The 22,136-nt window shown below is 42.9% G+C and overlaps 4 protein-coding genes across 7 annotated transcripts in view; 3 read left to right on the top strand and 1 right to left on the bottom strand.

Annotated features, from left to right (window-relative positions):
* Positions 1-2,343: 2,343 nt before the first annotated feature.
* NDUFB6 (NADH:ubiquinone oxidoreductase subunit B6) lies at positions 2,344-11,364 on the top strand. Of its 2 annotated transcripts, XM_058565945.1 has the most exons (4): positions 2,349-2,622; positions 4,759-4,851; positions 8,272-8,316; positions 11,187-11,364. In XM_058565945.1, the coding sequence occupies exons 1-4, from the start codon at positions 2,443-2,445 to the stop codon at positions 11,253-11,255; spliced, it is 387 nt and encodes a 128-aa protein (XP_058421928.1). In that variant the 5' UTR covers positions 2,349-2,442; the 3' UTR covers positions 11,256-11,364. The 2 variants fall into 2 exon arrangements, with proteins under 2 accessions (XP_058421929.1, XP_058421928.1); XM_058565946.1 differs by lacking the exon at positions 4,759-4,851 and having other exon boundaries at positions 2,344-2,622.
* Positions 11,288-13,566, bottom strand: SMIM27 (small integral membrane protein 27). The gene is made up of 2 exons (XM_058565947.1): positions 12,369-13,566; positions 11,288-12,041 (listed from the first exon to the last, which is right to left on the bottom strand). Exons 1-2 carry the CDS (start codon positions 12,411-12,413, stop codon positions 11,919-11,921), a joined length of 168 nt encoding a protein of 55 aa, XP_058421930.1. The 5' UTR covers positions 12,414-13,566; the 3' UTR covers positions 11,288-11,918.
* Positions 12,342-21,526, top strand: TOPORS (TOP1 binding arginine/serine rich protein, E3 ubiquitin ligase). 2 transcript variants are annotated; one of them, XM_058565939.1, is made up of 3 exons: positions 12,342-12,414; positions 13,787-13,975; positions 17,969-21,526. In XM_058565939.1, the coding sequence occupies exons 1-3, from the start codon at positions 12,412-12,414 to the stop codon at positions 20,897-20,899; spliced, it is 3,123 nt and encodes a 1,040-aa protein (XP_058421922.1). In that variant the 5' UTR covers positions 12,342-12,411; the 3' UTR covers positions 20,900-21,526. The 2 variants fall into 2 exon arrangements, with proteins under 2 accessions (XP_058421922.1, XP_058421923.1); XM_058565940.1 differs by lacking the exon at positions 13,787-13,975 and having other exon boundaries at positions 12,349-12,414.
* The window catches only part of RIGI (RNA sensor RIG-I), a 64,915-nt gene continuing 55,137 nt past the window's right edge, over positions 12,359-22,136 (top strand). Inside the window, exon 1 of one of the 2 annotated variants that reach the window (XM_058565944.1) lies at positions 12,359-12,414. The gene's annotated coding sequence lies outside the window, so the exon portion shown is untranslated. Of the gene's footprint in view, positions 12,415-13,891; positions 13,976-22,136 lie in introns of those variants that run through there. The other variant, XM_058565942.1, reaches the window with a different exon arrangement.

Below are 22,136 nucleotides of genomic sequence, written 5' to 3'. Positions count from 1 at the left end.
ATGCTCAAATTGTTCCATTTTTGACCAGTGGAAGACTATTCAAGCTGGCTCCTGAATCATTTTGACATGACTCTGCTAGTCTCTAAAAACGTCTCTGCTGTCTGCTAAGACAAGATGTTTCAGGCTTCTTTTATATTTCCTAATTGGGATCTGCAATTAGCTATTTCGCCAAAGTGATTGTTCTCAAAATGTGATCTGGAGAACCCTGGGAGTCCCTGTGATCCTTTCATGGGGTCTGTGAAGCCAAAATTATTTTCATAATAATACTAAGAGGCTATTTGCCCTTTTTAACTCTCATTCTCTCACAAACATATGTGGAGTTTCCCAAAGGCTACACGGTGTGTGATATTACAATCGAATGCAGAAGCTGTTATAAGAACGCTGCTGTTATTTATTAAGCCAGACATGAGAGATTTACAGAAATGTAAACCAATGGCACTCTTCTCACTAAATAATTTTTGTTAATGGATATTTTGTTATTTTAAAATTTGTTTGGGGGCTGGGCCCATGGCATAGTGGTTAAGTTTGGTATGCTCCACTTTGGTGGCCTGGGTTTGCAGGTTTGGCTCCCAGGCGCGGACCTACACCATTCATCAGCTATGCTGTGGCTGCGACTCACATAAAAAATAGAGGAGGACTGGCACAGATGTTAGCGCAGGGCGAATCTTCCTCACCAAAAAAACCAAATTATTTTAATTTCTAATGCAGTAAACATCAATAGATAAACAAAATCTCTTTCAAGTCCTCAACAATTTTTAGGAATTTAAAGAGGTTTGGAGAGCAAAATGTTTTGAGAATTGCTGCTCCACGGAGTCTTGGTTCCTTTTAATAGAAAGTGGTATTTAGAGATCACAATCTAAGAGCTAGAGATGTTCATGGTTACCGGGTTGGCCATTGTTTTGAGGCCATTTCAATGGGCACAGCTAAGATAAAATGATAAATATATTTAAATATAAAATACATCATGAGTTGATACCGAGTCTTCCTATCCAAATTCAGAACTACATAGATTTTACTTAAACTCATACAATTTACATTTGTATCTCCTATCTCCCATAACAAAAACCCCAGCATAAAAGTTTCTTTTCAGTTTCGTATAACAATACCCCCACTACCATCACTACCAACAATATGCTTACTTAAAACAGCTTAAGATTTTCTATTTTTGCAGTTCATTTTGTCTTTGAGGTATATTTCTCTATGAATGTACAGTAATTTTGATGGTTTAAAGTTACTTGAAATGGTGTGTTTTCAATATTATGCCACCAAGCAGATCAGTTAGATCCATGTGTTTTTACTTTTGATTTTTAGAGGCTGCTTTTTGTAAATTTAATTTTGAATCATAATGTTATAAAAAGGTTACATAGTTCTAGAGTCAAATCTATGAAATAAGATATATTCAGAGAAGTTTAGCTTCTATCCCTGCCTCCTCTATCCTATTCCCTTCCTCCCTCATAGGTAACATTTTAAAAAAATCAATAGTTTTCTTTTCCTTTATTTTTAAAATTCAAGCAAACATGTATATATATTTAATATTACTACCACCCTCCTCTTTTTGGGTAAAAGGTAGCATACTAGATACACTTTTCTCCACTTAGCATTCTTCACTTAACGATATATTCTGGCGATCACTCCACAGCTGTATACAGAGTACTTCACTGCGTTATGGTACCATAATTTACTCAAATAGTCCTCTGTTGAGAAATTTTGGAGTACCTTCCAGGATTTTATTATAAATAGTGCTGCAGTGAATAGTCGTGCAGATTCCTTTCATATTTTGACCAGTCTACCTTTAGGATAGAGTCCTAGAAGTGGGATTGCTGGGTCACAGTGTGAACGAGGCTATGAAATTCTTCGAGACACCAAGCGACTCTTTTTACTTCCGCGGTACACATGAAGGAAGAGGCTGAGGCAGCTGCTCAAGGTCATTGCGCCAGTCACGGCTGACATGGCTGGGATTTAAACTTGGATGCAGGTGTCTCCGCAGACTTTAGGTCATGGGAAAAGGAATTTCAAGGCGGGAGAGGCAAGTGACGAATTTTGCATTTGGCCATCACACTTAATGAATCACTGATTCTCATCCTCCCAGCTTCCAGAACACCAGTTCTTCTTCCTTAACAGAACCTCCAGTCCTCTGACCTTTCGTACTTTCTTCTTATCCGTCGCTTCCCGGCTTATCCCACAACCCAAGCGCTCCCCGCACCCGCTTGGCCGCAACCCGGACCGACGCAGCGGGCTGCAGGGCTTTGCGCATGCCTGGCCGCGACGCGGGGATTGGAGCCGCCGCGGGGGGGCGGGACCAGAGTTGACGTCATAACCGCGCGCCGTTCCCGGGTGCCCCCTCCCCCCCAAGGTCGCTTTGCGGAGCGGGAGCGCGCTTAAGTGACAAGACCCTCGTGCGAGGGGCGCGCTGTGTCCTTCCGCCTGGGTACCGGCGGCGACATGTCTGGGTACACGCCAGATGAGAAGCTGCGGCTGCAGCAGCTGCGAGAGCTGAGGCGGCGATGGCTGAAGGACCAGGAGCTGAGCCCTCGGGAGCCGCTGCTGCCCCCGCGGAGGATGTGGCCGGTGGAGGAATTCTGGAATAAGTTTTTGCAGGACAGGGCCCCCTGGAAGAACGTGGTGAGTGACGGGCCTCCCCCGGCCCCATACACCCCCCCCGTGCGACCCCCAGCCTGGCTGCTGGACGCCTGCTCCTTGGAGCCCCGCCGGGGACTGAGGCTCTGCGCCCGCAGGGCCTGGGTGTTCCCCGAGGGAGAAGCAGGTGCAGCCGAGACTGAGGTTTAGTGGGGACGCTGTCGTGTCCCAGGAGTCCTGGGCTGGGGGTCGGGAGCCAGGAGCATGTGTGGCCTTGGGAGAGCCATGCCCTTTTGCTGTCAAGTTTGACGAGGAGGCGAGTCTTTGCTTGGGTTTTGCAGACGCCGTACGCTTCGTTCTCTTTTGACTGTAGAGATCTTCCCCCAGGATGATAGCCAAGGATTCACTAGGGCTACAATTTTGTGATTTTGGTATTTGGGGACACTTGTCTGATTTTTAAGGTTGAGGTTATGAAGACCAACTTACCCTATACGCGACTACCAGAAGGCACAGCAAGCCCCTAGCTGGCCGTACAGCCCCCTGTGAGCATGGTGAAAAACCGGGGCCTATCCGTGTGCCTCATGAGTCAGATCCGAGAGCCACCTTTCCAGACTACCACTGTGGACTTTTAACGCCATTTCATTTAAAAACGCCATTCCTGGACTTTGCAGAAAATCACTCATTCAAGAGCTGCCTTTATTTTCTGGTTTCTGGATATTTTCTTGAGGTCATTAATTAAATCATATCAGTTATGGGTGATGAACACTGCACCTCAGAATTGCTTTCAATTAGCTATGGCATTGCCTAATAATAATGGTAATACTAATAAGTAATGCTTGGGTGCTTACTTTGTGCCTGGCACTTTGCTGAGGGTTTTATACCTGTTGCTTTAATTCTTTTATCAGGTGGAAACTATTCCTAATCCTCATTTTAAAAGAAAATTATTTTTTTTGCTGAGGAAGGTTAGCCCTGAGCTAACACCTGTGCCAGTCTTCCTCTATTTTGTATGTAGTTTGCCCCCACAGCATGGCTGAGTGGTGTAGGTCCATGCCCGGGATCCGAACCTGTGAACCTGGGCCCCCGAAGCAGAGCCCACTGAACTTAACCACTAGACTACAGGGCCAGGCCCCTAATCCTCCTTTTAAATGTGTGGAAACTGAGGCCTACAAAAATTTAGTGGTTTACCGGTGGTCACAGAGCTAGGAATTGAAGGAGTTCACATTGAAATCCATGTGTATCTACTTTCCTACTGTGCTACAAAGCCTGGTGCAAATTTTTCTGCGGAAGTAGTGTCAGATCTTTATTTAAGTGGTAAAATTTGTGGTGGTAAAATTAAACTCTAATTCAACCCTCTTCTCCCCTTTTATCCCTGACATTTGTGGATTTTGGCAGTTACTGGTTGAAAGTTGACATCCCACCCCTCAGCCAGTGATCTAAGAAAGTAAATAATCATTTGTTGAAATCTGTCTCACCTTACCTTGAGTTTTTTCTTCCATAATTATGCCTGTTAAAACACTGAGAATCTAGGTTGTCCTTTCCCTGAAAGGATAGATGTGTTTCAGTCAAATTGGCTGCCATGGAAAAGTTTCATTTTCAGTTCTCTGTTGCCTTTCTCTTTTAAAATAGTGTATGTGAAGGCATCTCACAGTGAGCTTGTAACACCCTGTCCCTGTATGAAAAACATTCTTTTTCCAGCATTGGTGTGCTCAAGGATGTGTGCCTTACACCTAGAATGGTACAAGTGGTGTTGACTGTGGCTGTGTGAAACTGATAAATTAGGCAAATGACTTTACCTGAAAAATTCTGTAGGTTCGATTACTCTGGTTAAATAGATTAAAAGTATTCTTTCATTATTTATGCGTTGTTTTAGTTTTAACGAACTTATAAGGATATTGTTAGAAGTCTTTTTTTAAAAACATATATCTATAAATGCCTTGCTATAGTCTTGCAAAATGCTACTTAAGCCTCGTTTGCTCTGAACTCTGTAGGTATCCCCTAGCAGGCCCAATGTTTAGTAAAAATATTCGAATGAGTGAGGTTAACTATAGACTGTAAGGAAATATGTAGCATTTAGAGATTTTAAAGTAATCACGACATTGTTATATCATTGATGCTTTTTTCTCTGCTACAACATAAAAAATGGCATATCTGTTCATTTTGCATATGTTTTTTTTCCCCCAGCTCTATAAGACATACCGACACAGTATCTTTGCTTTTACTCATGTACTTATACCTGCTTGGATTATTCATTATTATGTCAAATATCATGTGAATGTAAGTATTTTTAAGTATGTGTTTTTCTGAATTTATTTTTAATATTGTACAAAATTATTTCCTGTGTGAATACGCCTTACTCTGCTTTACTTAGTGGAAATAGTCTGCCACTTATAACTGATTTTGAACTACTCTGAATCCTTTTAGGTAAAAAGTTTAATGAAACTTAAGTAATGTATGACTTTTCAAAAAGTTAGTCTTTATATTACTTGCTTACAATTTTTTATTTATTTTTTTTGTGAGGAAGATCACCCCTGAGCTAACATCGATGCCAATCCTCTTTTTTTGCTGAGGAAGACTGGCCCTAAGCTAACATCCGTGCCGATCTTCCTCCACTTTTTGTGGGACGCTACCACAGCATGGCCTGACAAGCGGTGCATCGGTGCGCTCCCGGCATCTGAACCTGGGCCGCCAGCAGCGGAGCGCGCACACTTAACCGCTAGCTGCCGCGGCGCCGGCTCTACTTGCTTACAATTTTAAACGCATTTTCTCATACAGAGTGTTTAAATGATCAGAATGTAGTTGACCTAATAATACTAGTGTAAACTCTGGGTCGTGAGAAGGAAAGGAGAAAAGAATTTCTGTTCCTTTTTTTGAGCGTAGATCTAAGATAAAATTTCAATAGACAAAGGTTATCTTTGTCATTATCCCATTGTCTTTTCCTTCATTCGATCTGATTTTTGACAACTTTCTTTCTTTGAATCCAGGATGTCCAAAAGTGGAACTTTTTCACTGAAAGATCTTGCGTGGGGTGATTGAACTGAGCCAGTTGCTGTATTTTAAAGGCTAGGGATAGCCTGGGATAGAGTGCTGGATTCCAGGCAGGGTGAGGGAGGAGTGCATTTCAGGGAGTGGCATGGAAGGAGTTGCAGTGCTGGCTGCCCAGCATGGAGTGTTGTAAGCCAAACAGAGTGAGGAGGACATTCTCGTATCCAATGAGGTGGGTTAGATCCTGAGTGGGTTACTGGGTGGGTGGCAGGGTTTGGTGAGTACACCTGTTTGGAGAGCTGCAGTGGCAGCAACCTGCTGTAGGATATTGGAACCTGAGCGAGGGGAGGAGGACATCTGGAAAAAGGATGGTTTGGGGCAGTGATAGAGGTCGCAACCCAGAGTAAGATGTCAAACCTGTGTGAGGTGAGGAGGTTATTTATATTGGAGTGTGGTGGTGAAATTGGTTATATACAGGAAGATTGATGAAATCAGTACAGGTATTGATGATAATGGGACCCAGGATTCTCACTGTTGGAAAAGGGAGTTACACATATGGAAAGGGAGAAAACCCTGTGGTAGTGGAATGGAACTGGAAGTATTGGTGTGAACTCAGGGTTTTTAATATGTATTGATAAATAAAAACAGATGTAAATGTAGATATTCCATAGCTCTGTCCACTGCCAGGGCCTGGGAGCAGTGCCACCTGTGGTAATTAGCACATCTCGCAGCCTGGTCTTATTTTGTAAATACAATTCTCTGCTGAAAGGATCCAGAGCTCCTTGGAGAAATGGCCGATTCTAGGACTAGGGCAGGGAAAATACAAGATGAGCTTGTTGTGCCAGAAAGTAAAGAAGTGTTCAAAGAAATGGAGATTTATCAAAAGGACACCGAGTCAGCTTAAAAGGACTCCCATTGAGACAGTTTGAGCATCAAAATAAATAATCATAGTAATAGATGATAGCCAACTGAATAAATAAATATGCAAATCCATGAGTCCATACTCATATAAATTAATGGGTAGAAGAGACAGCTTTTTGTACAATAGATTGCTAAATAATAAATGGACAAGGAAAGATAGAAGAGTCGCCATTTGAGAATCATCATAGTAATATTTTATTTAGCCAAGGAACATCAAAAGATGCTAAGATCGGGCCGGCCCCGTGGCTTGGTGGTTAAGTGCGCGCGCTCCGATGCTGGTGGCCCGGGTTCGGATCCCGGGTGCACACCGAGGCACTACTTCTCCGTCCATCCTGAGGCCGAGTCCCACATACAGCAACTAGAAGGATGTGCAGCTATGACATACAACTATCTATTGGGGCTTTGAGGGGAAAAAATAAAATAAATAAAATCTTTAAAAAAAAAAAAGATGCTAAGATTAATCTCAGAATAACTAACTTCAACGTATTTGTTACAAAGGGAAAAAGATTAACTTTGTAGTGGAGAAACCTGGCAGACACCACCTTAATCAAGAAATCTAAATTAACATTACTAATAATGGGACAAACTGAAATTGTGAAATACTTGATAGGATGCAGTAAGAAGAAAGAGCATCAATTTTGCGATATTCCTGCTGAAAATGCATAACCTGAATCTAATCATGAGGAAACATAAGACAAACCCAAACTGAGGGACTTTTCTATATAATAATTGGCTTGTTACTTTCAAAAGTGTCAAGATCATGAAAGTTAAAGAATGACCTGATGATTTGTTCCAGACTGAAGAAAACTAGAGAGACATGTCAACTAAATGCAATTCTTGATTAATGGCATAATCTAAGTGCTAGTGAAAAGAACAAAGATAGCATTGGTGTCAGACTTTTAAAGATCTTACGCAATAGAGAACAAGTCATGTAAGAGGGGATTTTCTGAGAACTCTAAACAATTATTGAGACAATTGGTAAAATTTGAATGGATTCTTTAGACTAGATAGAAGGTAGTAATGTATCAAGGTTAATTTCCTGATCTTGATGGCTGTATTGTGATTATATTAAGAATATTGTCCTTATTTGTAGGAAATACACACTAAAGTAATAAACCAGTCAGCAATTTACTATGAAAGGATTCAGTAAAAAAGTTATTTTTACAATTCTTGCAACTTTCTGTAAGTTTAAAATTATTTCAAGGTAGAAAACAAAATATAAGTTAGGGACTGCCTAACACATTGTAGATAATCCAGCTGAGATTTGCTTTGTTAGCCTGCTGAAAGGAGAGTGAAACAAATAACCAAAATTGTTTGGGGTTCTCAGGAAATTCCCTCTAACATGTTGTTGCCTGCAGTGGAGAACAGACTGTAGGAGGGGAGGGCACGCATGGAAGCAGGGAGACTAGCAGGTGAAAAACGGTGGAGGCCTGGACAAGGGTGGTAGCACTAGAGGTGCTGGGAAGCGGTTAGATTCAGGATGTAATCTCAAGGTGGAAACAACGGGGTCTGCTGAGGAGTCAAGGTTTTGGTGTTTTCGCCTTCGTAAAGGGGAGAACGAAAGCGTCATTTACCGAGATAGGGAAGAATTTGGGGCTAGGGGAGGTTGTGTTGGACCTGGTTAGGTTTGAGATGCCTATTTGATAGCTAGGCAGAGATCTTGAGTAAAAGTTGGATGTATGAGTTTGGAGTTCGGTGAAAGTTTTGGACTTAAGTTAAAACTTTGGGATATGATCTACTTTTAGGAGAAATTCTAAAACCATAATTAACAGAGCATTACTTTTATTGCAGACAAAACCATATGCCATTGTTGACAGGAAGCCCAGAATATTTCCAGTAAGTCTTAAAATGTCTCTGGTTTTTCTTTTGTTCATTATTTTCTCTCTCCTCTCCCTTCTCAAGTGTTTTTGACTAAAATGTTCCCTTCTTTTCGCTGTCAGTTTACATGCCTGTTTTGTGTATTCTTGTGGGGAAAAAAAAAGGAGAAACTAGTGTGAGGTAGCAATCACAGCTGAAAATGGGAAGTGGCACATTTCTTTTCAACTTGGCTGTAAAACTTGTCGTGTGACCTTTGTTGTCCTCAAGTGAATGGAAGGTACCAACAGCTTTTTACCGGTGCCCTATTTCCTGTTGGGTAAGGACTTAGGGCCCTAGCCTAAGCAGACACCTGAGCATAGTGACAGCAACTGAATTCCTCTGGTATTATTTCCAGAATATCATTTCTTATGGCAATTTGACCTTAACCTCTCCATCTGTGAATTCAAATCTGTTCATGTGTGCTTTAAGTTTCATATTAGGAACGTGTAAGCTATTATCCCAATTTAAAATGAGTCTTTTCAGCATTAAAAGATTACTCAGTAGTCAGTTGGAGTTTTTACTGGCTGTTTGTGAGGTTATTGTTTAGCATAGTAACAGACCTGCTGTGTTCTTGTCCTGCTTCTAGTCACAGATACTGAACTGCTATCAATCTCTAAGTTGTGTAATTTTAAAACACAAAACTCAGTGTTGATTTTTGCTTCAATCAAATGACATAGTCAAATAATCCATTATCTACTGCAACAGAAGGGAATTTCAGGGAGAACAACCAAAATTGGCTAACCCTTCCAGTTGGAGCTCTGCTTTAGGAAATAGGGGATTTTTTCTGTATTTCATTGTGTATAATTCATGTGTGTGGGTCTAGGTAGTCTCAAAATAGGAAATTATCTTGCTGGTTTCACCAGTTGGGTAATTCATTTATTCTTCCGTTTATATATTGTTTATTTATTTTGCCATTACTGTTCAAAGGAAAAGAAGGAGGGCTCTCTATAGAAGACCACATAGTGATTCCATAGCATTTCTCCTACTTCTGTATTTTTTGCCACTGTGGTTCTTTCCTATCTCTGTACCATTGACCCCTTTGAGGAAAGAATGCTCATTTATACAGACATTAATTAGAATAGGATAGACAGGAACAAACCCCCAAATCTCAGGGGCTTAACAAGACAAAGGTTTATTTCCTATTGACATCACAGACCAGTGTGGATCAGTCCTCCTCAATCTCATAATTACGCCACCTGGAACATGAAGCTTCCAACATCAGCGTAGGGAGAGAGGGCTGGACGTCTCAGGGGACCCCATCTAAAATAAGTGCTGCAAGCATGTCCTCCTTAGGGTTGTACAGACTTCAGAGTCTGCCTCCTGCTCACAGAAGGTTGAGTATCAGAGCGGGTTTTAAGCTCAGACATTCACAGGCTTTTGTCGTCTATATGTTTGGTTTCTTTAGCCATCTAGTTTCCACACCATTTGGTAGGTATAGAAAGAAAAATACTTGGTAGGAGTCTACTCTGTTTGCTTCTAGTCAGTCCCACATGCCAGTGTCTGGGCTTTCTATACAGTTACCAAGTTCTCTTATTTCTTTGTCCTTATGCAACTGCCTCTCTCAACTCAGTGGCAGCTATGTGGAGGCCATCTGAAACAGACGATGCAGAGGTTCCCTTCCCTTCAGTGTGATCTTTGCCATAGAGCTGATCCCTCTGTTAGTACTGAGTTTTATTGGACATTTCTCAGAATCTCATGTTAACTCTTACTGTTTGGAGATTCAGAAACAATCAATCTGATTTTCCAGTATTGCAAGGTCCCCAATTTTTGGATTCTCTCCATTTTTATTTCTCCTCTGAAATCAGCCACTTCTTGCCTGAGCTCATGTTTCTTAAGTACATTCCCAAGGCAGCCGGTAGTAGTTAAACACATGCTATAACTTTTTTTCAGTTACTTCTCCTAGAACCTCAAGTTCATTAGACAGAGTGCTTCCAAGTCATCACTGCCTTTTGTTTCCATCTTTTAGCCTCCAATGCCAGTGTCCTTGCCACCAGACTGCTAAGCCAGTGCCATGTGGTTCAATTTTTATTACAGCAGCATCAGTACCACTTCAAGTTACTAATTTCTGTGTTAGGATAATGCTAGCTGTGGTAACCAATTTTCCCCCAAATGTATAATGGCTTAAACTTAATACAAGTTTATTTTCTCAGGTCACAGTCCTGAGTACCAGGTCAGGAATGGCAGAGGTGGGGATGGGGGTAATTCTACTCTACTCAGTCATTCACAGGCTGTCAGGCTGACAGAACCTGCTATCTTAAACAGAAAGCTGAAATTAAAGCTAAGTAATTGGCCTAAAATTATACAGCTTGTCAGTGGAGGTTCTAGGATTCTCACCACATGGTTGTGTGTCCAAAGCCCATGCCTTTTCTACTGCACACACTCTGTCTAGATTTGAAAAGACACCTGAACCAGCTGCCCAGGGAAAGTTTGCATTCTGTCTCTAAAATCTGAGCCAAACGGTAAACTGGTGATTGCCCAACCCATTCAGTTGCTGGGAGTACATTTCCTCCTTATATTGAACTGAAGATGTTTCCCTGCAACTTCTTTCCAGGGCCTGTCCTGTTTCTTGGGGCCATGCAAAATAGAGATTATCCCTTTATCACTTTGTAAAGACAACTTTCATGTCCTTTCTGGTCATTTTGTTTGAGTGAAACTTCCCCTATTCTTTTATATATTCCTTAAGATTTTGTATACTGGTTGCTCCTCTTCAGACAACCCCTACTTGGTCTAAGTCCCTTTTAAAGTGTGAGTGCCAGAGCTGAACTGGATTTTCCACATGAGGTCTGACCAAGTGGAATTGTCACCTCTGCAGACAAAATTTTTCTCCTAATGCATCTTTGTTTTTCTAGGGTGATACAATTCTGGAGACTGGAGAAGTAATTCCACCGATGAAAGACTTTCCTGAGCAACATCATTGAAGATTACTTTAAAATTTCAAAGGTGTATCAGCCCAAGTTTGTTCCTACATTACCACATTTAGTGAATATATTTTCTGGAAAAGTAACTTTAATAAAGTTTACTCTCAGATATGTGTTGTCTGTTTCTTCCCAAACACTTGAGACTGAATTATTTGACAATAAGTAAAAACTGGGCACGCTAAAAAATGATAGAAGCAATCACCTACTTTTTCTGGCCATTCTTGACTTGGAAAACAGGATATAGAAAAGTATTTAGTTACAAGATAGATTTTTTTCTTACACAGTACTTAATCTAGTCTGATGTGAAGGTATGCAACAGAATGAAATGCTGCAATAAACAAACAGAAGAACAAATTCCACACGCTTTGTTTTTAAAAAAGGCTTTCTGAGGCATTTAAAAAATATTTTAGAAACTCTAGATTGAAAAGCATGGCAATCCATCTATGATCTGATACTCAAAGGCTGTCAGCTCTAGGTTGCTTTGTTATATATGACAGTGTAAAAGACAAATCTCTATTTGAAAAACTGGTATGTGAGTAGCTATTATAAAAGACCGTATACAAAAATAAAGTTGGAAACTTTGTATTGAGGATTTTACATCTAGACACGTCAGATAAGCGCGAGGTAAAGAACTGTATTTGCATAGAATGATATCCAGAGGAATTACAAATTTTCGTTCATCCCGAAGACTTTGTCTGGGTATTCCTTCTTTAGCTGTCGCCGTGCAGCTACTGTCGATGCATAGATGACGTATCCCCAGGAGAGTAACACAACCGCGAGCAGCAACTAAGAGAAACAAGCGGGGAAGTGAAAGCAAAAAAACCTCGTCTCGGGAGCGGCACGCCCCGCCCCGCGCCCCCGGGCCGCCGCGTACGTTGCTAGGGTGGGAATTACAAGCCGGCGCAGGCCGGGTTCCGGAGCGCGGGCTCCGAGCAGCCCTTACGTAAGGAGCGGAAGAGCGTGTCCTCCAGGAAGAGGCGGGGCCGAGGGGAGCGAGTAAATCGCTTCATTCAGGAATGGATTTTAGAATTTCTGGGCGCTGAAGGAATAGGCACCCCTCCGCCCGCGGGCCCGGGGCGTGGACGCCGTGGAGCCCCGCCGACCCGCACCTACCGCTGAGTAGATCCAGTCCAGCGTGCGGCGACTCACCGGCCTCATGGTAAGCGGCGGCGGCGGGCGGCGGGCGCTGCAGGCCTAGGCGAACCTGCGGGGCGGCGGCAGCCGGGCGGCGGCGGCCATCTTTCAGCCGGGCACAGCGCCCGCCCCCTCGCCTCCGGCCGCGCGGCCCGGCTTCGCGGCGGCTGCTTCCGCCCGGAGTGGGCGGTCACGTGATCGGGCCCAGCCCGCCTTTCAGGGACGCGGGGAGCGCTGCGAGGAAAAACGTTGGAATCGGCTTTTCTGCCGCCTGGAGATAGAGGCGTGCGCCGTCAACCGGTCTTCCTCCAGCTGCAGTGCAGATGAACGCGGGCTAACGTGCCGTCGCGTGTAGTGGAAGCTTGAGGAAGCAGTCCACGTTTTAAACGTGACAGCGGCGGGTACCGTGGACGCAGTGACGTCTCCCCCGCGTGTACCCCATAACATACAGAGGTTCGCACGTGCATCTCGGGCACGGTTAACACGAAGCCCCGCCACTTCCTCGCGAGTGGCGAGTCGTGGGAAGCGCAATGACCGAGCCGGTCCTCAGGGAACGCAGGTCTGAGGACGCTGGCTCGCTGAGGCCCAGATGCTTCTGAGAAGTGCCGGCACGGGCGCCCTGCCAGTCAGCCGATGTCGGCCGGGCGTTTGCCGGTGACAGACGCCAGCACGGGGGCGCGCGCGTGTCAGGAGGCACGGCGGTCTGGCACGAAGTCCAGCTCTGGACGCCGGGCGCTCGCGCGCAGGCCCGCGGGGGGACGGGGCCGCCCCAGATTGCGGGGCGGGCGGAGGCGGCCGTTAGGGAAGACGCGCTCCGTTTGGGCGAGAGGTCACGGCCCCTTCTTAGGTGTCCCCGTGTCTCCCCGATGGAGGACTCTGGAGACTGTGGGACACCGGTTGGGCTCTGGCTGTGGATTCCATTCGAATCCCGGTGTTATTTCCCAGCTGTGCAGCGGAGGTAGCGTCACTTTCCTCCCGTGTCGCCCGGTTCCTTCCTCTACACCCGAGACGTAATTTCACTAACTTCTCGCGGAGTTTGGTGAGGTGGAACTGACACCGAGCTAGTTCCGCGTTTTCCGGGTAAGTGAGGGGCGAACATTAAGTGGGGCCCCCGTCCCCCCACTCCCGGCGGTTAACAGTAACAAGAATTACGCTGAGGCTGGTGACTTCTGCCCCCGGGGTCACGTCGCTCTCGTTCCAGGAACGGCGGGCGCCGTGGGGGAAGGGCCGGGTTCGGGCCCGCGCGCTGGGCCCCGCCCTCGGGGCGGGCGCTCTCTCGCCGCGCATGCGTCACGCCGGCCGGGGCTGTGTTTTGACGCGCCGGCGGCTGCGGGGCGGGTTTCGCTTTCCGCCGCCGCCCCCAAGGTGCCATTGGTGATGAGCGCTTTACGTCACAGGGGTCGCAGCAGCCGCCGGGGTCTCCGCTGTCTCGCGAGGAGGGTGAAGCGCCCGCGCCCGCTCCCGAGGGCCGGCGGCGAAGTCGCCGGGTACGCCTCCGCGGCTCGTGCCGCCACCGACCGAGCCTCCTGGGCCGCCGGGAGCTTGCCACGGGCCCCCCAGCCAGGCCTGCTCCTGCATCCTCCGAGGTGAGCGGGGTGGGGAACAATGGGGCGCGGGGTCGGCGGGGCCGGGCGAGCCGGAGCTCCCCCTGCGGTGGGGCCGGGGCCGGGGCTGGGCCCGGGCCGAGGGAGCTGCGGTCTGGGCCCGGGCCGTGCGGGCCGCGGCGGGCAGGGGTCCGGGCGCGCGGGCGCTGCGGTGGCGCACCTGTGGATTCGTGCGGTGGGCGGGCGCCGGCGGCGGCTCGAAGCAGCGCTGCGAGGGGCGCGAGCCCGGCCGAGTACTGGAAAGAGCTTGGTCTCCGGGGAAGAAGCCAACACAAAACGTTCACGTCTGACTCGTGGCCTGCCGCTTTCCGAGCCGTGACCTTGGCCAGGTCCCTTGATCTCGCCGAGCCCATCTGTGAAATGGGGACAACAGTATTTTAGTTTGTTGTGATTATGTAATGCACGTGGTGCTTAGCGTAGATCCTGGCCGGTTCTCAACCAAAGGAAGCGACTCCCGCCGCGCCTCCTGCAGTTGTCTGTGCGGTGTGACACAGTGGGCTGGGCTCCCCTGCCTGCCTTCTTCGTCCCTCGAGTCGGCGCAGCCTTCCTCATGGGCTGCTGATTCCTAGATTGGAAGAGGGAGGTACTGAGATGAGGCGAACGGTGATTTAAGAGGAAAAGTGAATAGGATTTTTGGTAGGTAATTTTCAAGATTTTTTAAGATAAATTAAGAAAGAGCTACCCAAGATATAAGTTAATAGTGGTGGGAGTTGGGTTTTTATGTTTGTTTTGAGACACGTGACATGTAAAGCTCTACAGTCAGCTAGAACAATCATGCTTATCTGGAATGAGTGGCTTTAGAGGGCAGTGGTTCCCAGGCAATTCTTTTAATTGTTGGAATTGGAATTAAATTTTATAGGATCTGGTCAATAGATCCTGTCACTTCCTTATGATCTTTTGGAATTGGTGATTAAATTGCAGTTCAGAGAGATACAGTGATTTCTTTAACGTCAGAAGAGGGAAGACCCAGATTATTTTTAATACTTCGGGGTGTTCATCCTCTTGTGAACCCTTATTAGCCACTTTACCTAGGTATATTAAGGGTAATAATTATATTAAGTATGCAGATTCTGTGATTGTTGTTGACTGTCATCTTTCTGGGCCTTTATAATCAGTTATGGATGATGGAAACGACCAAAATAAACTTTATTTTCACATAACATAGGGAAACAGTAGTAAGTCCTTACTGTGCACCGAGCACTATGCTAAGCGTTTATGTGGAATATATCCCTTCACACAACCACCTTTTCGGGTGGGTACTGTTACTTTACCCATTTTTAGAATTGAGAAAATAATAAGGTTTTGAGAAATTAAGTAACTTTCTCCAGATCACACCACTAATAAGTGGTTTTGATTCTCAGCCCTGGCTCTGCATTAGAGTTAACACCACTCCCCCAAATGTAATCAGCTAGTGATTAAATTTTATAGACAGCGATAATTTAAGGAATGCCACAGAAGATGACTTTTACAGGAAGTCTGGTTTTATAAAATATTTAATTCTGCAGAGCATTCCTCCTTTGTTTATATCACTGTGCAGTTTTTTAAATGTCCAGTCTATGGTCTAATTTAGACTCCAGCCTCCTGATTCTTCTGGGAATGGGTTCCCCTCCCCCATCCATTTTCCCCAGATATGTATGGTTGTTGATTATCTGAGATTCCCCCAAAGTGTGACACAAAGGGTTCTTATTCTTGTTAAAAGCCAACAGATTTGAAGATTTGGGGAAGGGAAGGTTTGGTTTAATCATTTATCCTAAAGGTGGTAAACTTTATTTAGAATTTGGGAGACAGTTAAGGAAATGGGATCAGAAGAACTGGTTAATCTTCTCTATGGGGAAATTAATTTGGAGTCCTAATTCCTAGAGTGCCAGGATTGAGAAACCTTTATTACAGGCTTCTTCTAGAACCTGAAGCCCTAAATCTACCATCCGTTTCACTTTTGCTTCTTAAACCTCGAACCCCTCCTACAAACTTACAAATCTTAATCTGTCTCCTAGTCATCACTGTTTTATGCCTTAATTTGTTTTAAGATATAATTTACATTCCATCCATAAAGTTCACTTGTTTAAAGTATATGATCCAATGGTTTTTTAGTGTATTTACGGAGTTGTGAGACTATAATCTAATTGGACATTTTCATCATCCTAGAAAGAAACATTATAATCCCTCCCCCTGTCTCCTGGGAACCACCAATCTACTTTCCATCTATAGGTTTATCTGGTCTGGACATTTCATATAAATGGCATCATACAACATGTGGTCTTTTGTGACTGATTTTTTTTCCATTTAGCGTAATGAAAACATTCATCTGTGTTGTAGCATGTATCAGTACTTCATTCCTTTTTATTGCCAAGTATTCCATTGTATGGCTATACCACATTTCATTCATCCATTCATCAGCTGACGGACATTGGGTTATTTCCACCTTTGAGCTATTATGACAAATGCTGCTATGAATATTCACTTATAAGATTTTGTGTGGACATATGTTTTCATTTCTCTTGGATAGATAGGTGTGGAATTGCTGGGTCATATGGTAATTTGACTTTATTTGTGTCTTAGCAAATATTTTAATTTTAGTATTTAGTGATGATTTTGAAGGACTGAATTCCTTATTTGATGGTTTATATTCATTGCCATTGTTTGATGTTTCTGATGAGTATCATTCTTTGTAGCTAAAGAGATTCCTGTGTAGAAATACAAAGCAACTCTTAATTTGTCCTTTTTACCTACTGTGGATGATATTACTGGTCGTTCTTTAGACTTGTGCTGTCAAAGTGGTTAACAGGCTTATAAAACTAGGGAAGGGAAGACTCAGATTCCATTTTTTAAAAATGATACTTATTTGAGGTTTTATTTTATTTGAACTTCAAGTTTACTACCTAATAATTTCCTTTAATAAATTCATTCTGGGTTGTAATTTTTATGTGAACTGGAAATGTTTAATAAACACTAAAATTCTGTCTTCCAAAGAAGCAAATTAAGATAAGATGTATTAACTTGAAATTCACCAGTGTTTGTTCAAAGTCTGATAATTCCTTTATTATGTAGAGAGGCACACTAAAGTCCAGAGTTAATGTGGCTTTCTCCAGTTTACAGAGTTAGTTTTAGGTGAAACTGGTCCTCAATCCAGGTCTTCTGATAACTTCTCCAGTTCCCTTTCCACTCTTCACTCCTTCCCCTAACACATTGAGTAGGAGAATAAAGAAATTAGGGGGAAATGCTGAGAAATTTATGCAATATTAAGGTTTCAGAGTTTAAATATATTAACAAAAAAGCAATTAGTATTATATATTTATAATTTTACTGTTTTGCTTAAGGGCAGTGGTGATTTTTGCATTTCCACTCTAGAAAATAGAAGACTAGAATATTTGCACCCCCTGAAGAGACTTCTTTAGTATTAATTGATTCCGTATTAAGTGATGGCTCTGAGAAAGCTAAGATGCCTTAGATGAGCAAGTTTAATTTGATCTACGAGGAATTACTTAAATTTCACAACCATAGATTTCTGTTGCGGGTTTTGTTTGTTTTTATTAGAGCTTGGTAGGGCCAATGAGTCTACTGTTTAGGAAATGACAGTTCTGTTCTTTGACTGACTTGACCGCAGTTGACTAGTGATGGGACCTCCTGTGACAGGAGGTGGAGAAGGATGAAAAATAGGCCCAGGAAAACATTAAGGAAGAAACTAATATTTAATATATACAAAATGATTAGTATAAAATGCAGCTAAAGAGGGATTTTATAAGATAACAAGGCCAAAATGTACTGCATACTAGATTTCAGCCGTGGCAAATTTATTTTATAAGTTATGGGCCAGTATAAACTGATAAAGAAAACAACACTAATCTTTAAGATTCTGGGGTCCGTGTGGGAAGAGATAAGGGAAGGGGACTGAAAGCAAGTCACTCTTTGCATTTGTTTCAGGTTTAGTCATTCCTCTTTTATCAGGTTACTGATATATTTTTTTCCCTTTTACAGATAATGGCATCAGCCACTAAGGAATTTAAAATGGACAACTTTTCACCTAAAGCTGGCACTAGCAAATTGCAACAGACAGTCCCAGCTGATGCATCTCCCGATTCTAAGTGTCCTATATGCTTGGATAGATTTGATAATGTGTCGTACTTAGATCGCTGTTTACATAAGTTCTGTTTTCGCTGTGTGCAGGAGTGGTCAAAAAACAAAGCCGAATGTCCACTGTGTAAACAGCCCTTTGATTCTATTTTCCATTCTGTGAGGGCAGAAGATGACTTCAAGGAGTATGTCCTAAGGCCTTCATATAATGGTTCTTTTGCCACCCCTGATGTTCCGCGATTCCGCTATCGTACAACTATGACAAGGGACCGAGGTGCTTCTGTTTATTCACCCAGTAGTACCATGAGTAGAAGAACAACGACTCCCCCAGATAGTGGAGTACTCTTTGAAGGGTTAGGCATTTCCACAAGACCTCGAGATGGTGAAATTCCTCAATTTGTGAGACAGTTTGCAATAAGGAGGCCACCTACTACAGATGAAAGATCTTTGCGGAAAATTCAAGAACAGGATATTATTAATTTTAGACGAACTCTCTACCGCGCTGGTGCTCGCGTTAGAAATATTGAAGATGGTGGTCGATACAGGGATATTTCAGCTGAATTTTTCCGCAGAAATCCCGCTTGCCTTCACAGATTAGTCCCCTGGTTGAAACGTGAACTTACGGTTCTTTTTGGAGCTCATGGGTCTTTAGTGAATATCGTCCAGCACATCATCATGAGTAATGTTACTCGCTATGACTTGGAGAGTCAGGCATTTGTGTCTGATTTAAGGCCATTTTTACTTAATCGGACTGAGCATTTTATACATGAATTTATCAGTTTTGCTCGATCGCCTTTTAACATGGCAGCCTTTGACCAGCATGCCAATTATGATTGCCCTGCTCCTTCATATGAAGAAGGTAGCCATTCTGATTCTTCGGTCATAACAATATCTCCCGATGAAGCTGAGACCCACGAGCTGGATATTAATGTAGCCACTGTAAGTCAGGCACCATGGGATGATGAAACTCCAGGGCCGTCTTACTCAAGCTCAGAGCAGGTGCACGCTGCCATGTCTTCCCTTTTAAATACTTCTGACAGTTCCGATGAGGAACTTGTAACAGGAAGAGCCACGTCTCAGATACAAGTACAAACCAATGAGGACCTAAATAATGACAGTGATTCTTCTTCGGATAATTGTGTCATTGTTGGGTTTGTCAAACCACTAGCTGAGAGGACCCCAGAACTTGTGGAACTGTCCTCTGATTCTGAGGAGTTAGGCTCCTTTGAGAAAATGGAGACGGTGAAGACACAAGAACAAGAGCAGTCTTACAGTTCTGGTGATAGTGATGTTAGTAGATGTTCCTCTCCACGCTCTGTACTTGGCAAGGATGAGCAAATAAATAAAGGTCATTGTGATTCTGCTACAAGAATCAAATCAAAGAAGGAAGAGAAACGATCTACCTCGTTGTCCTCTCCCAGAGACCTGAGCTCATCTATCAGAGGAGAGAGAGTATATTCCCCATACAACCATAGACACAGAAGAAGGGGAAGATCGAGAAGTTCAGATTCACGTTCCCAGAGTAGAAGTGGGCATGATCAGAAGAATCGTAGGAAGCATCATGGGAAAAGAGTGAAAAGCAGACGATCCAGGAGCAGGGAGAGTAGCAGGCCCAGAGGTAGAAGAGACAAAAATAGATCAAGAACTAGAGATAGCAGTTGGTCGAGAAAAAGCCAAACTCTCTCTCTAAGTAGTGAAAGCACGAGCAGGTCAAGATCTCGGAGCAGTGATCACGGTAAAAGAAGATCACGGAGCAGAAATAGAGACCGTTATTATTTAAGAAATAATTATGGAAGCAGATACAAGTGGGAATATACTTACTACAGTAGAAACAAGGACAGGGATGGCTACGAATCATCTTACAGGAGGAGGACAATGTCCAGAGCTCATTATTCCAGACAATCTTCAAGTCCAGAATTTAGAATGCAGTCCTTTTCTGAGAGAACAAATGCTAGGAAAAAAAATAATCACAGTGAAAGGAAATATTACTACTACGAAAGGCACAGATCAAGGAGCCTGTCTAGCAATAGATCAAAGACTGCATCGACAGGGCCTGACCGGGGGAGAAATGAAAAGCCTGGAGGGAAACGAAAATACAAAACACGACATCTGGAGGGTAACGAAGTGGCTCAACCAGCTCGTGAATTTACTTCTAAAGTAAAGGAAGGTCATTTCCAAAAATCTTCATCAAAATCGGATGGAAACTATAAAAATGAGAGCGACAGCTTTTCAGATAGCCGATCATCAGATAGAGAGACAAAACACAAGAGGAGGAAAAGGAGGACCCGAAGCTTAAGTGTGGAGATAGTTTATGAAGGAAAAGCTACTGATACAACGAGACATCATAAAAAGAAAAAGAAGAAACATAAGAGGAAGCATAAGAAACACCATGGAGATAATGCTTCACGGTCCCCAGTTGTAATTACCATTGACAGTGATAGTGATAAAGATTCTGAAGTAAAGCAGGATGCAGAATGTGACAGTAGTGGTCCTCAAGGCCCTCTACGAAGTGAGTTTTTGACTCCTTCCTTGGAAACATTTGAAACTAAAGATATAGTTACAATAGAAGATGAATTTGGTGTCCTGGACAAGGAGTGTGATATCACCACACTTAATAACAACTTGAATAATGCCAACAAAATTGTAAATGATATTCCACCCCAGGTGGCTTCAGTTGAACAAACTCTGGATGTAAGAGAAGAGAGCACATTTGCCTCTGATTTGCAGAACCAGCCCAGTAATGTCTCTATTCAAACTGAGCCATCAAGGCAATTGCCATCTCCACGGACATCATTAATGTCAGTGTCTCTTGGTAGAGACCGTGATATGTCTTAAAACTGCCAAAGCATCTCATTGAGAATTCTCATGGTATAAAAAGAAAAAAAACCAGAACAATGCCATCTACTGCAGTCTATTTAAAGATGACTTGGTGAAAATGGAAACTCGCTTCCCCCTTAAAAATATTTTACGTGATTTTTTTGTGTTAAAAATTTGTAAAAATCATTATTTGTTCAAAAAGTATGTATGTCCCACCCTCAGAGATATGCACTTTTAAGTGAAGAAAATGATATTGCTAGCAGTTTATTTAAAACTTGGGATCCTTTTTAAATAAAAAAATATATAAATTTTAGAAGTTATTTCATAAAGCCATATGGTATTGACATATTTTTAAAGTAGTTAATGAGTATTTTTGAATTTTTTTTTTGAGAGTTACTCTGGAAATGTGTTATAAGCTAGGAGAATCCTTTGGACAGTCTTTATTTTTCTTCTTAAAAATTTGTATAATTCAAAACCATTTCTTCAGGTTAAATTGAGGCATTTTAATCTGCACAATTTATCTTGACATCTGCCAAAAGAAAAATTTAAATATTTCCTTTATATACTTGTTTATCTGGATTGCAGTAAAACAAATGTGTATTCAACAAAAGGAAAAATAAAACCAGTAACACTTTAAAACAAGAATCCAGAAATTTTCCTATGCAGTATTGATTTTTTAAAAAAATCAAATTATTTTAGTGGAGCTAAAATCTTGAAAATAGTTAATATACTGGTGTCATAAATGCTGAATTCTAGGTGATCTGCATTTACTTTCACAGTTTTAATGATTATTTTAGTTCTTTTAATCTGATTATGAAGAGTATCTCATTTGCTTTCTGTCTTCAGCAAAATGCCGTTATGTAGCGTTCAGCTTACTAAAAACAAAAACCCTTGCCAGACTGCTTTTACACCAAGTTTCTATGTTTATGTTCTGTCCTGTTTTAGAAATGATAAAAATTGCTCTACATCTATAGCCAGATATAGTATTGCCAATGAACAGCAGAATGGGGGATTAAATCTAAATTTAGCCTTCAATTTGCCTTGCTACCGTATTTATTCGTTGTTCAACAGAAATTGGAATGCCTGCTGTGTGGCAGGTTCTAGGTTTTGAGGGATTCGGTGATAGAACAAGGCAGATATACTCCTTCCCCTCATGGGGCATATGTATATATAAACATTACAAACTATAGGTTCTCTGGAGAGAGTGTGATTTCCTATAAGAGCATAGAGTGGGGGCCTAATCTCAGGTGGAAGT

The sequence above is a fragment of the Diceros bicornis genome, chromosome 22, assembly GCF_020826845.1.
Source record: "Diceros bicornis minor isolate mBicDic1 chromosome 22, mDicBic1.mat.cur, whole genome shotgun sequence".
In the NCBI taxonomy this organism is placed as follows: domain Eukaryota; kingdom Metazoa; phylum Chordata; class Mammalia; order Perissodactyla; family Rhinocerotidae; genus Diceros; species Diceros bicornis.
Note: the sequence above shows the minus strand (reverse complement) of the source record. Positions and strands in the feature narration are given on the sequence as shown.

Coding starts and splice junctions, on each gene's coding strand:
- NDUFB6 (XM_058565945.1), top strand. CDS start 2,443: ATGTCTGGGTACACGCCAGATGAGAAGCTGCGGCTGCAGCAGCTGCGA. Junction 4,852..8,271: donor ATGTCAAATATCATGTGAAT/GTAAGTATTTTT, acceptor CTTTTATTGCAG/ACAAAACCATATGCCATTGT. Junction 8,317..11,186: donor GGAAGCCCAGAATATTTCCA/GTAAGTCTTAAA, acceptor TTGTTTTTCTAG/GGTGATACAATTCTGGAGAC.
- TOPORS (XM_058565939.1), top strand. Junction 13,976..17,968: donor CTGCTCCTGCATCCTCCGAG/GTGAGCGGGGTG, acceptor TCCCTTTTACAG/ATAATGGCATCAGCCACTAA.
- SMIM27 (XM_058565947.1), bottom strand. CDS start 12,413: ATGAGGCCGGTGAGTCGCCGCACGCTGGACTGGATCTACTCAGCG. Junction 12,042..12,368: donor TGGACTGGATCTACTCAGCG/GTAGGTGCGGGT, acceptor TGTTTCTCTTAG/TTGCTGCTCGCGGTTGTGTT.